General features: G+C 40.8%; 1 protein-coding gene across 6 annotated transcripts in view; it reads left to right on the top strand.

Annotated features, from left to right (window-relative positions):
• Window positions 1–14,273, top strand: part of SLC39A10 (solute carrier family 39 member 10) — a 64,425-nt gene that overhangs the window by 16,797 nt on the left and 33,355 nt on the right. For 5 of the 6 annotated variants that reach the window (XM_030579244.1, XM_030579242.1, XM_030579243.1 and 2 more), the window contains exons 2-3: window positions 7,288–8,349; window positions 11,696–11,903. In XM_030579244.1, coding sequence (XP_030435104.1) covers window positions 7,288–8,349; window positions 11,696–11,903 — 1,270 coding nt within the window. Of the gene's footprint in view, window positions 1–5,121; window positions 5,142–7,287; window positions 8,350–11,695; window positions 11,904–14,273 lie in introns of those variants that run through there. The other variant, XM_030579245.1, reaches the window with a different exon arrangement.

The following is a 14,273-nucleotide window of genomic DNA, read 5'->3' as shown; positions in this document are numbered from 1 at the left end:
AGGAACTTACTGGATCAAAGCCTAAAGTCCCATTTTCAAAAGTGATTTTTGCACATAGGACCCTGAAGTCATTTTTGAAAAATTTTCCTGAAGTCATTGGTGCTAATCACTTGCTTAAGTGCTTAGCTGGATCATGGTCTTACTGAATGTACAGTTATACAAGAAAATGTATTTAGCACTTACAGTCTGTAAGTCTTATATGATATATACATTTGAAGGTTTTAGTAGTGTTTTTATTCTTAAACTGCAACAATGGAGGCATGTAAAAATTAAACACACGCCTAAGACAGTGCTGCCTTTCCAGTGAAATAATTCAACATGTACAACAGTTCCCACTACTGATGAGAAAATAAAAATATCTCTATTACTTTTTATAAGTAGTGGCAACATTCATGAATCTAGTTTAGAATTGAGGAAAACTCTTTTCTATAATCTTGAGTAGGAAACCCCTCTAGCATTGTTACTAATGTGGTAGTTATCACATACTGCAGTCATTCTGAAGTGACCATCTAACTCAAGGAACTGCTTTTAATCTGTATTGCTCTGTTAATTGATACAAATTATTTATTTACAGCACATATGTGGTTATGGTTCCCTTTCTTAAATAACACATACATGAGCACTAAGCTTTTGATGGAGCATTATAAGACACTAGAATATTGACACTTTTCATTTTCCAATGTTTTTTAGCACTACAAGGCTACAAAGTATGCTTCCAAACACTATGTTAATTATTGTCTCCCAAGTATTTTCCTAATTAAACAAATATTCTTTTCCCACTTCACCAATTTATTTCACCTCACCTTTTTAACCCCTCAGTTACACCTCCAAGTCCATCTACTCATGCACAGAACTCACATTTGCCATACAAAATGGATAATTATGTCTGCTCAAAATTTTGTTCTTTTCTGGTAGCTGGGTTTACTCTTCATAAATTTTAGAGGTGGGGAGGTCATCTGGTGACTGGTGTACTGTAAAAGCAGGGTAAGTGCTAGATTCTCAAATGGTGTAGCTCCATCAGATGACCTAGTGGTTTTTTTGTTTTTTGTTTTTTTTGGAGTGGTGGGGGGGAATATTCCCACAGTTAAGGGTAGGAAATTACAAACTTCACTTTTCCTTATCTGAAAGTATGAGTGCTCTGTTAGGATCTAGAAATTTGACTAATTCCATGAGAAATAATTCCTGTCTGGAGACAAAGCATCAATATTGTGACAGTTTTAACAGTGGTAATAGATTATCTGTTTTACAGTACTCCTAACATGAGCTTTGGGGCCTTTCGGAACTTTTGTTTATAATTTTACCAGTTATCTCTATATAAGAATTAATAAATGAGCCTTGGAGTAGCCTTGTTTCTAGAGGAAGCTGGTAGTAAGACCAGCCCCATAAATTATCCATTAATGACACTTGTGCAGTGCACATGTTGCTGGTTATATGTGAAAGACTTTGAGACTCTAATGCTCAAATCAATATGCACAGCTGCTAGTGGAAGAAAGAACTTGAAACAATCGAAAACATAACTTGCAGTTATTGTATTGTTTGAGTATAGCTCTAAGGGGGCCATGTACTCAGTGGATTAATTATGGGTAATTTTTAGGTAGCTGGGGTAGTTTTCTTTAATTAAAATAAAATGTAACAATTTGGGCTAACAGATTGCTATCTGGGTTTATTTAAAATCAGTTTTCTTCTGTGCTTGGGACACTTTGCCTTTCAAATACTTCACATTTTAATCTTTTTAAATGTTCATGGCATGTTTAGTTATGCATAAATACTTTGTACCTGTGCTAGGTTTTATCTGGTATTAACATAGCAAATACAACTTGGAACATTTAGTTAGTGGCCTGTTCTTGTGAAGTACCCCTCCTACTGAATTGTAGGTCTTCAAATGAATGAGTATTACATAAATCCACAACCAGTTTCACTGAAAACAAGGGCAGAAAATGCAGGAGATAGGTGGGAAATAGAGTAAAATCAGATATAATATTTAACTGTTTTTACATCCATAGAAAATATTTTTTCCTAATGGTATATCCAGAAGTTTGTATCAGCCAAAGACTTCATAAACTAAACTAAAACTGTAAGTTGACTCATTTTAACTGAAAACCATTATAGGAAATTCAGTAGTAGTGTATTCCTTTCTATTTATAGTTTGTTTGTTTTTTAAATCACTTGTCTTCAGAATAACTAAGCCCTGGTGTGATACGAATTAATGATTCTGTCTTTATTATAAGTTTGACATTTAGGAAGTTGAAAATAAGATCCATATTTGTTTTTGAAATGTCACCCTTAAGAATCCACTTAAAAGCCAAAGAAGAACAGCAATATGTGATCTGAATGTGTTGAGAAATTGCAATAGTAAGATGTAGACTGACATTCGTTAGTGAAGTAACTTCTAAATATTTTCCTTTTAAATTTAGACATTAAGATTTTTTAATCTAAAACAATGTATATATAGTAATTATTAAAATTTTATTCCCCATCTCTCTTACCATGTGGAATGTCTCTGCTACCAAGCCAGATCATTGGAATTGTATTGCCTATGCAATGACAAAACACAAATGGAAATAAATGAGTGAGAACACACACAGTGGACTAGGTCATGGAGTAAACCCACTTAAACTGGATGTAAACTGTTGAAGGGAAATCAAGTTTCTAGTTCCTACTGAGTCATCATCTCTTTACAATTATAAGGGATTACCATTTTGATTGCTATGAGCAGTTTCCACAGTACTTTCTCTGTTTTTAAAGAGTCAGTCAACTTTAAAAAACCATGCTAACAGAATTTCTGCCTATGACTTCTTTAACTGAAAAATATAGAAAACATTTATTTCAGTTTGTTTGCTTTGTGCATTTATTTAACATCACTGTTTGTGCTGAGATCTTGGCTAGCACGTAGCAACCTCTTTCAAGTCTTTCTTTTATAGTCCATTAAGAACATTGCAAGATCTTTGTTAATTTGGCATAGAATTGTAAATTTCATTTTAAAATAATATTAAGAAATTTATCTCTATTTTGTGTAAACTTGAATTTGTTTTTTAATAGAAAAATGTTTTCCTACTGATATCTGCTTATCCTACAGTTATCTGTGCCTGTATTTCTCCTGTCCCTAAATCCCAATTTCCTTTTAGACAGCCATTCATAACAAATCATTTTTACTGTGGAGCCTAGGGACTTAATCATAAAAAAGTTGCTTGAAGAATCCTGTACTGAACAATTTAGAACCTCTACCCAGAGGACGCAGCCTAGGGTGTCATTGCCAATACAAAACTAGGGAGGGTAAGCCTACTCTGTGGGGGATGCCTAACACGTAATCACTTGTTACATTCCTGTACTCTAGGATAGGTGATGGAAACCAAATTTTATTTTATTCTGAACCTATTTTAGTTCAAGTCAGTCTGAATCATAAGTTGTAACTTTGCAATCAGTGTTAATAATATGTCTGTTTTGGAGGTGTCCAAGGACTCAGACAGGAACTCTCCATTGAGCTTCTTAAGCCTATTCTTTCTTCCAATCTGTTCTTCCTCTCCTCCTCCTCCCGCCCCATCTTGTGCACTTATACTCCTGGGGAGATTTGCAGACCAGTTTCAGTCAATTTTTCCTTGTTGGAATAAGCTAGGTGCACAGACAAAACCCTCCATCCCATTGAAATGTGTTAGAATTTATACATACTTTAGTATTATAGCATTTTATACATATGAACATATAACTATTGTGGGGGCGTATAGAAGCTGGGATCGGAGCATATTTTCTTTGATAAAAATAGGGCGTGATGGTAAAAACATAATTTAAAAAAAAATTGACAGCTGCTGCTGTAAATAGACTGAAAATTTTGAAACAGAATAAATAATCATGTTTTTATGCTTGAGACTTGTAAGCTCCTCTTGTCCATGTATTGAGACTTGAAGTATTTATATTATGTACATTAGGAGTTTTATTTTTCAATTGAATATTTATTGATCCTGATTTTAAATAATTTTATGGTTGTTAATGCCAGGTGCTGGAACTTCAGAAATGAAGCAGATTTACATGAGTGATTTGGTGAGCTTATATTGGCATCATGTTATGATCACAGGACACTTAAACTGTTTATGTTCTCTGAATAAGGTACTAGTCAATACTAACCACCACCATTAGAGATGCATGACTTGCATCATGTATTAGTAGCACTGTATGTGATAGTCACATGAAAAAGGTCACAAGGCTGGGGAAAGGATTATGATCATGCTTTAGATGTGAATTTCCTTGTAGGAATATTTTAGTTTTGATCATATTTTAAAGAAAAGGGAGAGTTTTGATATCCCTTTGTGCTTTAATAGATAGACGGACTCTGATTGTAAACAAGAAAAAAATACTAATCACAAAGAGCCTTCTGCATTAATAGACTTAAACAGGCTATTCTTTGTTAGACATTATCTTCAGCTGTATATTAAATTTTCAAAACAAATAATTATTGAGGGCTTTGTTTTTATTTTTGCAAAGACTCCAGCTTGAGCAGAATGTGATTCCCCGCCTCTTTTCATCTTTCCTTGTCCTCCATTCCCTCTATTGGCTCCATGCCTGCCTTTGCTGCCTGATCAAGACCTTGGATCTAATCTTCAAATTTAACAGGTCTTGACTACATTAGCGGGATTGGGCCAGATCATTAGCTGGTGTAAATCCATTTAAATCAGTGGAGCTATGCTCATTTACCTCACCTGAGGATCTAGCCCACTCAGATACACTTGTGCTTTTCTGGCTCAAAGCAGATTACAAAGTCCAGAATGAAGCAGGTGAGAGCCAGAGGTAAAGCTTTCTTGGTTAAAGGATCGCAACTCTGAAATGAGCTTCTCAAGGAAATCACATAACACAAAATGTGACCATACTGCAAGCCTTCCTCGTTGAAAAAACCTTTCCACTTGTCATAAACAGATGGTTAAGGGTTAATGTCTCTTTTACCTGTAAAGGGTTAAGAAGCTCAGTGAACCTGGCTGACACCTGACCAGAGGACCAATGGGGGGACAAGATACTTTCAAATCTTGGTGGAGGGAAGTCTTTGTTTGTGCTTTTTTGTTTTGTTCGTTGTTCGCTCTTGGAACTAAGAGGGACCAGACGTGCAACCAGGTCTTTCTCCAATCTTTCTGAACCAGTCTCTCATGTTCAAAATAGTAAGTACTAGCTAGAAAAGGCGGATTAGTCTTATGTTTGTTTTCTTAACTTGTGAATGTGATTTTGCTGGAAGGATTTTTACCTCTGTTTGCTGTAACTTTGAATCTCAGGCTGGGGGGGGAGGGAGTCCCTCTAGGCTGTGTGAATCTGAATACCCTGTAAACATTTTTCATCCTGATTTTACAGAAATAATTTTTACTTTTTTCTTTCTTTAATTAAAAGCTTTTTTTTTAAGAACCTGATTGATTTTTTTCTTTGTTTAAGACCCAAGGGGTTTGGGTCTGAACTCACCAGGGATTGGTGGGGGGAAAGGGGAGGGGGGAAGGTTAATTCCTCTCTGTTTTAAGAACCAAGGAGTTTGGATCAGTGTAGCTTCTCAGGGTAACCCAGGGACGGGAAAGTCTGGGAGGGGGAAAGGAGGGGGCATGGTTTATTTCTCCTTGTTTTAAGACCCATGGGGTTTGGGTCTTGGGTTCCACAGGGAAGGTTTTGGAGGAACAGAAAGTGTGCCAAACACTATATTTTGGCTGGTGGCAGCGCTATCAGATCTAAGCTAGGTATTAAGCTTAGAAGGGTCCATGCAGGTCTCCACTTTTGGACACTAAAGTTCATACTGGGGGAAAAATACCTTGACACCACTATACCCAGAATAACATTTATAACAACTTATTTCTTCCCACGACTGTGGCCCCTCAATTCTTCCCCAAAACGAATACTCCAAGCAGAGCTTTCTGTAAATGGAGAGGGCAGAAGAGCCAAAGAAGCCTGCCAGAGGCATCACTTTTGCCAGCATGTTAACCTGAGAAAGTGCTTGGACATCATTATGGTGGACACCAATACAAAACCTTAAATAGATGAGTGTGTATATATAGGGCATTAATGACACTTTTAAATGATTCTATGAGTCAGAAAGTTGGCTATGTGAAAATTACCCATCTTATTGACAGATTTGATCTCCGTGGGTCAGATTCGTCCCAGTGCAGGGATGGGATCAGAAGACAGATTGTTCCTCTCTAAGGGTTGCTGGAGGTGGTTCTGGGCATTTGACCAAATGACTTAAAAATTGATGAGTATTTGATTAAATGACAGAACATATCATTCTAGACAGGTGATGGAACAGTTGTTTTATAAAATTCCGACTACAATTTATTATGAAGTTCTTAATAAAATTTTATTAGAACCAAAATCTGGAATCCCATTCTAATGCAGAAGCATCTTCCTCACACATTTCCTTCAAACCCTATGGTTGTAGGTAGACTGGCATTATGTCAAATTTTTTGCTTCTAAAGCTGGAGCCACTGGAAGCTCTCATGAGGTTGAATCTTCACCTTTCATGTCTGTGGGGCTGGGAGTGGGGATTTTTCAGGGATTTCTGTGCACATGTATGCTCTGCAGAAGGTCACCAGAAGAATATCTTCAGTGTTTGCTGCATTATGCTCTGGCCAGGCATGTCTTTATGTTCTGCAACTAGACGGTGGAAAACTCAACTGTCAGAACTCCTATTCGCCACACTCCTTCTATGGGCATGGAAGCTTTCAGCAGTACTTTTCCTTTCTTAGAATAAGGCAGAACAGAACTGGGACTTCTGTGTCAGTGCTATAAGGCTCATGACCAAGGTTTACCAGGACCTCCTGGCTAAATTATTCTGTGGGCACTCTCAACTAAAATGATCACCGTGGTTGCATACAATTTTGTATCTATGCTGGTGGGTGCCCCATGTATCCTCATAAATGACAGTGAAACATATCCTGTGATTCGAAGGTGCTATGGTATAGAGGTGCATTCATAAATATGTGCAATATAATTACTGTTTTTGTCATTTTTCATTATTTAAATGCAGATATTTTTCTTGAAACCTCATCACTGTATGGACAGTATAAAGACTTTTAATTTCTGCTATATATTAGTTTTCAAATAGCCTATAACAAAGTAGGCTCCACAAATATAAATACATGCATGAGCAGAGGCTTTCATAGAAAATACTAGAGTGTGTGGGTGTTTGTGGGTGTTTTGTTTGTTTTTCATAATTTTATTGATTTAAAGCTTTTAAGATTTACATACAGGTATAGAGATGGTTGCATTGGAAATATTTAATTAGCTTTTGTTTTTTTCATTTTAAGTGTTTTTCTTTTGTGTTTTTCATAGGAAACAGACATGAAGGTACACATGCACTCAAAATTTTGCTTCATTTGTTTGCTGACATTTATCTTTCATCAATGCAACCATTGCCATGAAGATGGCCATGGCCCTAGAGAGAGCCATGTACACAACCATAATGACTGTCAGATCTCGGAGGCACCATGTCTCCAGAATGGAGGAGCAGAATCCTCACCAAGTAGACTTTCAGTGCTGGAAGCTGAAAATAAACAAAAATACTACATTGAAAAACTTTTTATCCATTATGGTCAAAATGGAAGATTGTCATTTTTTGGTCTTGAAAAACTGCTAACAAGCCTTGGTCTTGGAGAGTTAAAAGTAGTGGAGATTAATCATGAGGATGTTGGCCATGATCATGTTTCGCACTTGGATGCTTTAGAAGTACAAGAAGGAAAGCATTCTCATTCTCATAACCATCCTCATTCTCGTAGCCAGTCAGGTCCAGAAAACCAAACTGTGAATGGTATATCTACAAAGAGAAACTATAAATGTGACCCTGAAAAAGACACGATAGAGTCATCGGTGAAACCTGCCATTAAGCGTGTTCGTGACAACAATCGCCGCCGCCACCATCACCACCACCATCATCATCATCACCTTGACCATAATGGTACTCATCATACTCATAATGATTCAGTCAGTCAGAGTGAACATGGAGAGCCAAGTCATGAACCTTCAACAGAGACAAACACTACCCAAGAACAACCTGAGAGAAAACTACAGACACGTAAGAACAGGCGAAAGGGAAAGAAATTCAGTGAGACATCAGTAGATACTGCACAAGATTTTGCTCAAGACCATGATCCAGGTGATCAACATAAGCACAATCATGTTAATAAACATGATCATGTAGACGATGCATCTCACTCACATGTACACCATAATGACCAGGCCACCGGTCATAGACACCAAGATCCTACTCCTGGTAACGAGGATGGACATCGCCATACAAGCAAGCGTGAAGCGCCTCGTAAACAGATTAGTGTAAGAAACATCTTTTCAACGCATAGTCACAAGGATCACAGTGAGGATGAACTTCAACGTGAAGAGGTGAGTATAAACCAGAACTGGTATGCACACAATTATTATTGTGACACTGTAAGAAGAGTAGTACTTACAGACAAAACTAGTACTAATAAATGAGTATGACTGTTAAACACAATCTAAGTAACAGTATAAAAGCACTAATAAGTTTACTACTATAGTTTTAGCTCAACTGCATGATTTTCCATCCCCCGTTTTGTCTTTACTCTTATCTCCTCTGACTCCACATTTATGAGATGCTTCAAATATCCTAAATCTTCATGCTAAGTATGTTACATTTCATATATTTAGAATTATTTTTTCTTATACAGGTTTCATAAATATCATTTTACATCTCCTCCTAAACCTCTTACATCTGTAATGATTTTCAAAGACCTTTTTGACATAGATGCTTTTCAGTCTCTCCTCAACATGTTCCCAATTTCAATCTTTATGGTCATAAACTATGGCGGATGAAGTGAAGTAAATGTATCACTAAATAAAGTCTAGCTTCTATACCAGGAGTCGGCAACCTGTGACACGTGTGCCAAAGACGGCATGCGAGCCGATTTTTAATGGCACACTGCTGCCTGCCAGGATTCCAGCGTGCCATTAAAAATCCTGTCCAGCCTGGCCCACTCTCCTCTGCCCTCCACTCCCACTGCGGGGGCAGGGAACAGAAGCATAGGCATGCGCACGGGGTGGGCAAATGCCCCCACTCTCCCGGCGCGGCAAGCTGCGGGGTCCGCACTCCCGGGCCCGAGCATCCGGCTGAGCGGAGCAAGCCACCGGCTCCTTCCCCCTTCCTTTGAGCCCTGCCACAGTGCGCACAGTGCTCTGGGTGCTGGGGCTGCACACTCCTGTGGGACAGTGTTTGGCTCCGTGGGGAGGCAGACACACTCCCCGCTCAACTGGAGCCAGGCTGCCATGTGCACAGTGCTCTGAAGGGCGGGGCTGCGCACTCTGCTTGGACCCTCATGGTAAGGAGTCGGGGGCCAGGGGTGTTGGATAAGGGATGGGGGCAGTCAGGACAGGGAGCAGGGTGAGTTGCATAGGGGGTGGGATCCCGGGGGTGTGGTTAGAGGTGGGGGTCTCTGGAGGGGGCAGTCAGGGAGCAGGGGGGTTGGATGGGGCATGGGAGTCCCGGGGTCTGTCAGGGAGCGAGGGGTGGATAGAGATCAGGGCAGTCGGGACAGGGAGCAAGGAGGGGCCTAGGGGGTGCAGTTAGGGTGGGGGAGTCTCTGGAGGGGGTGGTCAGGGGACAAGGAGCTAGGGGAGTGAATGAGTCGGAGTTCTGGGGGTCCTGTCAGAAGGCAGGGGGGTGGAGAGGGGTTGGGCAGGCAGAGAGCAGGGGGGTTGTATGGGTCGGAAGTTCTGGGGTCCTATCAGGGGGCAGGGAGCACTTGGATAGGCATGGGAGTCCCAAGGGTCTGTCTGGGGGCGGGGGTGTGGATAAGGGTTGGGGGCAGTCAGGGGACAGGTAGGGGGTAGAGTCCTGGGGGGCAGTCGGGACAAGGAGCCGGGAGGCTTAGATACGGCATGGGGTCCGGGGGGGGGAGCAGTTAGGGGCAGGGGTCCCAGGAGGGGGTAGTCAGGGACAAGGAGCAGGGGAGTTGGAGGTTCTGAGGGGGGCAGTCACTCTGCTCTGAACCCTTACCCCCTCCACAGACACCCAGCCCACTGCCCTGAGCCCTGCCACCCCCCAGGCCCCTGCCCTGAGCCCTGTACCTCTCTCATACACACCCAGCCCTCTGCCCCGAGCCCTGCCCCCCTCCCACCCAGACCCCTGCCCTGAGGCCTGTACGTCCCTCATACACACCCAACTCTCTGCTTGACTCCTTCACACACACCCCCACGACCCTAGCCATGACTCTGGCACCCCCACACATATCCAGCCCCTCCTCTGCCCTGACACCTGCACCCCCTTCACATGCCTCCAGCCCTCTGCCCTGACTCTTGCGCCCCCCCCATACCAGCCCCCACATGCACCCCCAACATCTCCACCTCCACCCTGAGCACCAAACGGGAGCTGCTGCACCCCCCCCCACATTCCCACCTACTCCCCTCGCATCAAATGGGAGATGCCCAGGTAAATGCCCCACTCCCAAACCTCCTGCCCCAACCCTGAGCCCCCTCCCTCATTCTAGCTCCTTCACCTCCAGCCCTGTCCTCAGTTTACTCCCATCCTCAGCTCAGTGCAGAGAGAGGAAGAGAAAGGGCCAGAACCAGGGAGAAGGTAGGTACGCACTGTATGTGGGCAGCCCCGGGACCCTAGGACTGCAGCGGGCTGAGCGGATCCGGCAGCCGGGATCCCGGCTGGCAGGAGCCGGTGGCCGGGACCCCTGAGCGGCAGTGGGCTGAGCGGCTCAGTCCGCTGCCGGTCTGGGATCCTGGCCGCCGGCCCCACACAGCCCGCTACTGGTCTGGGGTTCTGGCTGCCAGACCCTTGCCAGCTGGGGTCCTGGCCGTAGGCCCCGCTCAGCCCGCTGCCGGCCTAGGTGAACAGAACGCCAGACCGGCAGCGGGATGAGCAGGCCGGCGGCATAAGATCAACATTTTAATTTCATTTTAAATGAAGCTTCTTAAACATTTTGAAAACCTTGTTTATTTTACAATACAACACTAGTTTAGTTATATAGTATATAGACTTAAAGAGAGAGACCTTCTAAAAAACAGTATTACTGGCACGCAAAACCTTAAATTAGAGTGAATAAATGAAGACTCGGCACACCACTTCTGAAAGGTTGCTGACCCCTGTTCTATACTATATAGTGTATAGTTGTCTCTTCATGCTCCTTCCCATTTTCATTTTTGCTTCTTTACCTCTCTCCAAAGGCCATTAACTATTCATTCCCATTAATCCTTGATGTTAATCTTTCTCCTTTAACTCGCAAAAAAAATTGTATTGATTTAAAGTACTAAAGAGTACAATGCAATATGGACTGCATAATCAATTTTAGGATTACATTTAAAGTGAAAACACCAAACATGCAGCGGGGAGTTGAGAAATGATAGGATTCTTATTTCAGGGTTATGCTGTCTCTTCCCTATGGCAGGCATTGTTTGTACTGCTGCTTTTCATTGATCTCCCCATATAATTGAAAAATGACATTTATTTTCAGTGACATTAAGTACTGCTGAACATTGGAGTCTGTATATTTATGTATAGTTTCATAGCTTCTTCCCCCCCCCCGGTTTAGTATACTTCTGTGTTTCAAAGGTGATGTGTTATTGGTCAACATTTCTCCCTTTTCTGTGCAAACCTTCAGAATGAATTTCTAAGCAGCAAACAAACTCTTTAATTTTCTACAGCTGCATATTCTTTAGTGAAATCACTACTACATATTTAATTTGTTGCTTAAATTGCTTTCAGTGTTTAAATGTCACTCAACTACTGTGGTACTATGGTCTTGGAACCAACTCCCCAATATCTCCTGACTTGTTCACGTACCTGTGCCCTGCATTGCTGTATCAGATTGACAGAAGACTTTGTATTGAGCATTACGATAATTTGCTGGTTGAAGACTTGAAGAAAGATAAAAGTGAAGCAGCTACGAATAAGGATAAAATAGGTGCATCAGGTAAGATAGTATCCATATGCTCTTAGAGAATGTTATGACTGTTATTTATTTGATTTGTATTATCATAGTGCCTGCAAGCCCCGGTCATGGACCAGGACCCCACTGTGCTAAGTGCTATACAAACTCAGAAAAAAGATAAATCCGTACATAGGGAATTCAGTGTTTTTTTTGTTTTTTTTAATTAGTGTTTCATTTTATTTTAATATCAATTCATATGACTTAATTATCACAGTAAAAGAATGGTTGAAACTTGACAAGTGATCTTGTTTTGTAAATTAAAATTGAGATAAATACACTCTCAGACTTAGGGGAAGTAGCAGTTGAGAGGAAATGTGGCTGGAGTGCAGCTGTGTTCTCCTGCTGCCATGATAAAGCCCCTCTCCCCCTCCCCCCCCAATATACCCTCATATCGGGGCACGAGAGTGTCTAGGGTACATGTGCGGTCTGGTGAACACTGCTGATGGGAAAATCTCTGATCAGTAGCGTACAGGCGTATGCACACCCTGATGTGGTGCACACATAGGGGGACACATCTCAAAGAACTCGAGGTACTGTACAAGGAAAGTAACCTCTCCTTCCACTTCAGTTCTAGCATTGATCTTATTTTGCAAAATTGACAATTTTGATTTAAGCAAGCTGAGAGAATTTAATTGATGGTTTCTGGTTACATTTTACACTTCTGTGATTTAATAGCATTTCATAGTATCAAAATAAAATGTTTTTCATTTCATTTCACTGCTGATGTTTTTGTAATACATGTTGGAGAATTCCCCAATGAGATTTCTCAAAGGCATTTTTTTTAAATTCTTCACTTTACCTTGAGAAAAAAACAATATAGGCTTTTCTTCCCTTTTTTTGAAGGTAAGCTAAGTAGCCCTTTTCTAATGGTTTTTAAACTTAAAAATACTTTAAAGTTGTAATCTGTTGTTTTGATGTCCTAACAAGGATTGTCTTTTTAATTAGGGTTTACTGTGGCCATTACCCATATAGTCTAATGGAACTGTAGTATTTCCAGTAGGCATAATTATCATCTTAAAAAAAATTGAGGGAAATTGCCTTTGTTTTGAAAATAAAGATATTGTCAGTCACAGGGTCTGGGCTACAGATATGCCAGATCTCACAAATTGAATATGAGAGTTGCAATTTCTGTGTAAAATTAATCCTCACTCATGATCTTGCGATAGAAGTCTCAAATGTCAGAATTAAATCCTAACATTTGAGAATGAGGCTTAATTTTACTTAGAAGTACTGTCAGCCACCCAGAACATGGTAGCCATTTTATTAGTCACCTGTCCACAGAATCTGAAAGTCCTTAGGTTGGCGCAGAGAGGCAAAAGTTAAGCTGTAGTCCATCCTGGCCAAGCCAGTACCATGGTGACCCAGCCAACCTGTAATGGATTCCATTCCTGGCTCTGTCCCTGTGTCTCCCTTCGTTGTCTCCGGTCTGTGTCACTGAGTTCCTCCAAAAGGACTACCCTTCTTCCAGTCACCTGATGCCTTGTTCTCCAGCTCAGTTTGCATGTCCCACCTGCTGGAGTTTCCTCTTTTTAGGTGTTCATTGTTCAGTCCTTGGGGCTTCCGTTTGTCATGCTGGACTCAGTTGATTTGGGTTGGTTTCAGCCAGTTACTTAATGATTCTATTCATTCCATCCAGACACCAACACACCTACTGTCTTCTGTGCTGTTCAGTGTTAATGCTTTTGCACTCACATGGTAGCAATGCACAGGGAAACTGAGGCATGTTTAGGATTATAAAAATGTTACAGATTATTCCCACTTTTTCACAGTTACTGGTAGTGAATATTGGTTAGTTGATTGCAGGTGCTTATTAGAATGGTAAAAAAAATCAAGCTTGTATTAATTATGTCCTGATAGATGTTAATAATTGTTGGGAAGGATGCCCTTCTAGTCATTATTTTTAATGACTGCAGCATCATTAAGAAAGGTTAACTTGTTCTGTATAAATCTCCCATAGTGACACAGCTACTACCTCATTAACTTTGTTCAAAGATTGCTATAAACCAAATGTGCTATATGGTGGGTATGGTAGCAGATTGTTTGTTTCACAAGGTAGGCTCATTTTAGTCAGAGTTGACCCTAGCTTAATTATCAGGAGGGTTTGTGAAAAAGCCGCTAAGCATTTTCTACCAATTAAAATGTTGAAACAGTGTGGAAAACTGTCATCTTATACATGCTTTGAGCCAAGCAAATTACAAAGCTTCCATAGATGAGCGCTTCTTTTTGAAAGAAAGTATTTTCTATTTCAATAATAAGAAAGAGAGCTGATGAATAACTAAGCTTGAAGACCTTTACCATTTTGAGTGACCTAATTTGCAAAATAAGTGAAGCTTATTGCAAACATTTAGCACT

This window comes from Gopherus evgoodei, chromosome 11 (assembly GCF_007399415.2).
Source record: "Gopherus evgoodei ecotype Sinaloan lineage chromosome 11, rGopEvg1_v1.p, whole genome shotgun sequence".
NCBI classification, from domain to species: Eukaryota; Metazoa; Chordata; order Testudines; family Testudinidae; genus Gopherus; species Gopherus evgoodei.
The sequence above is the reverse complement of the archived record's forward strand: the minus strand, read 5'-3'. Positions and strand labels throughout refer to the sequence as shown.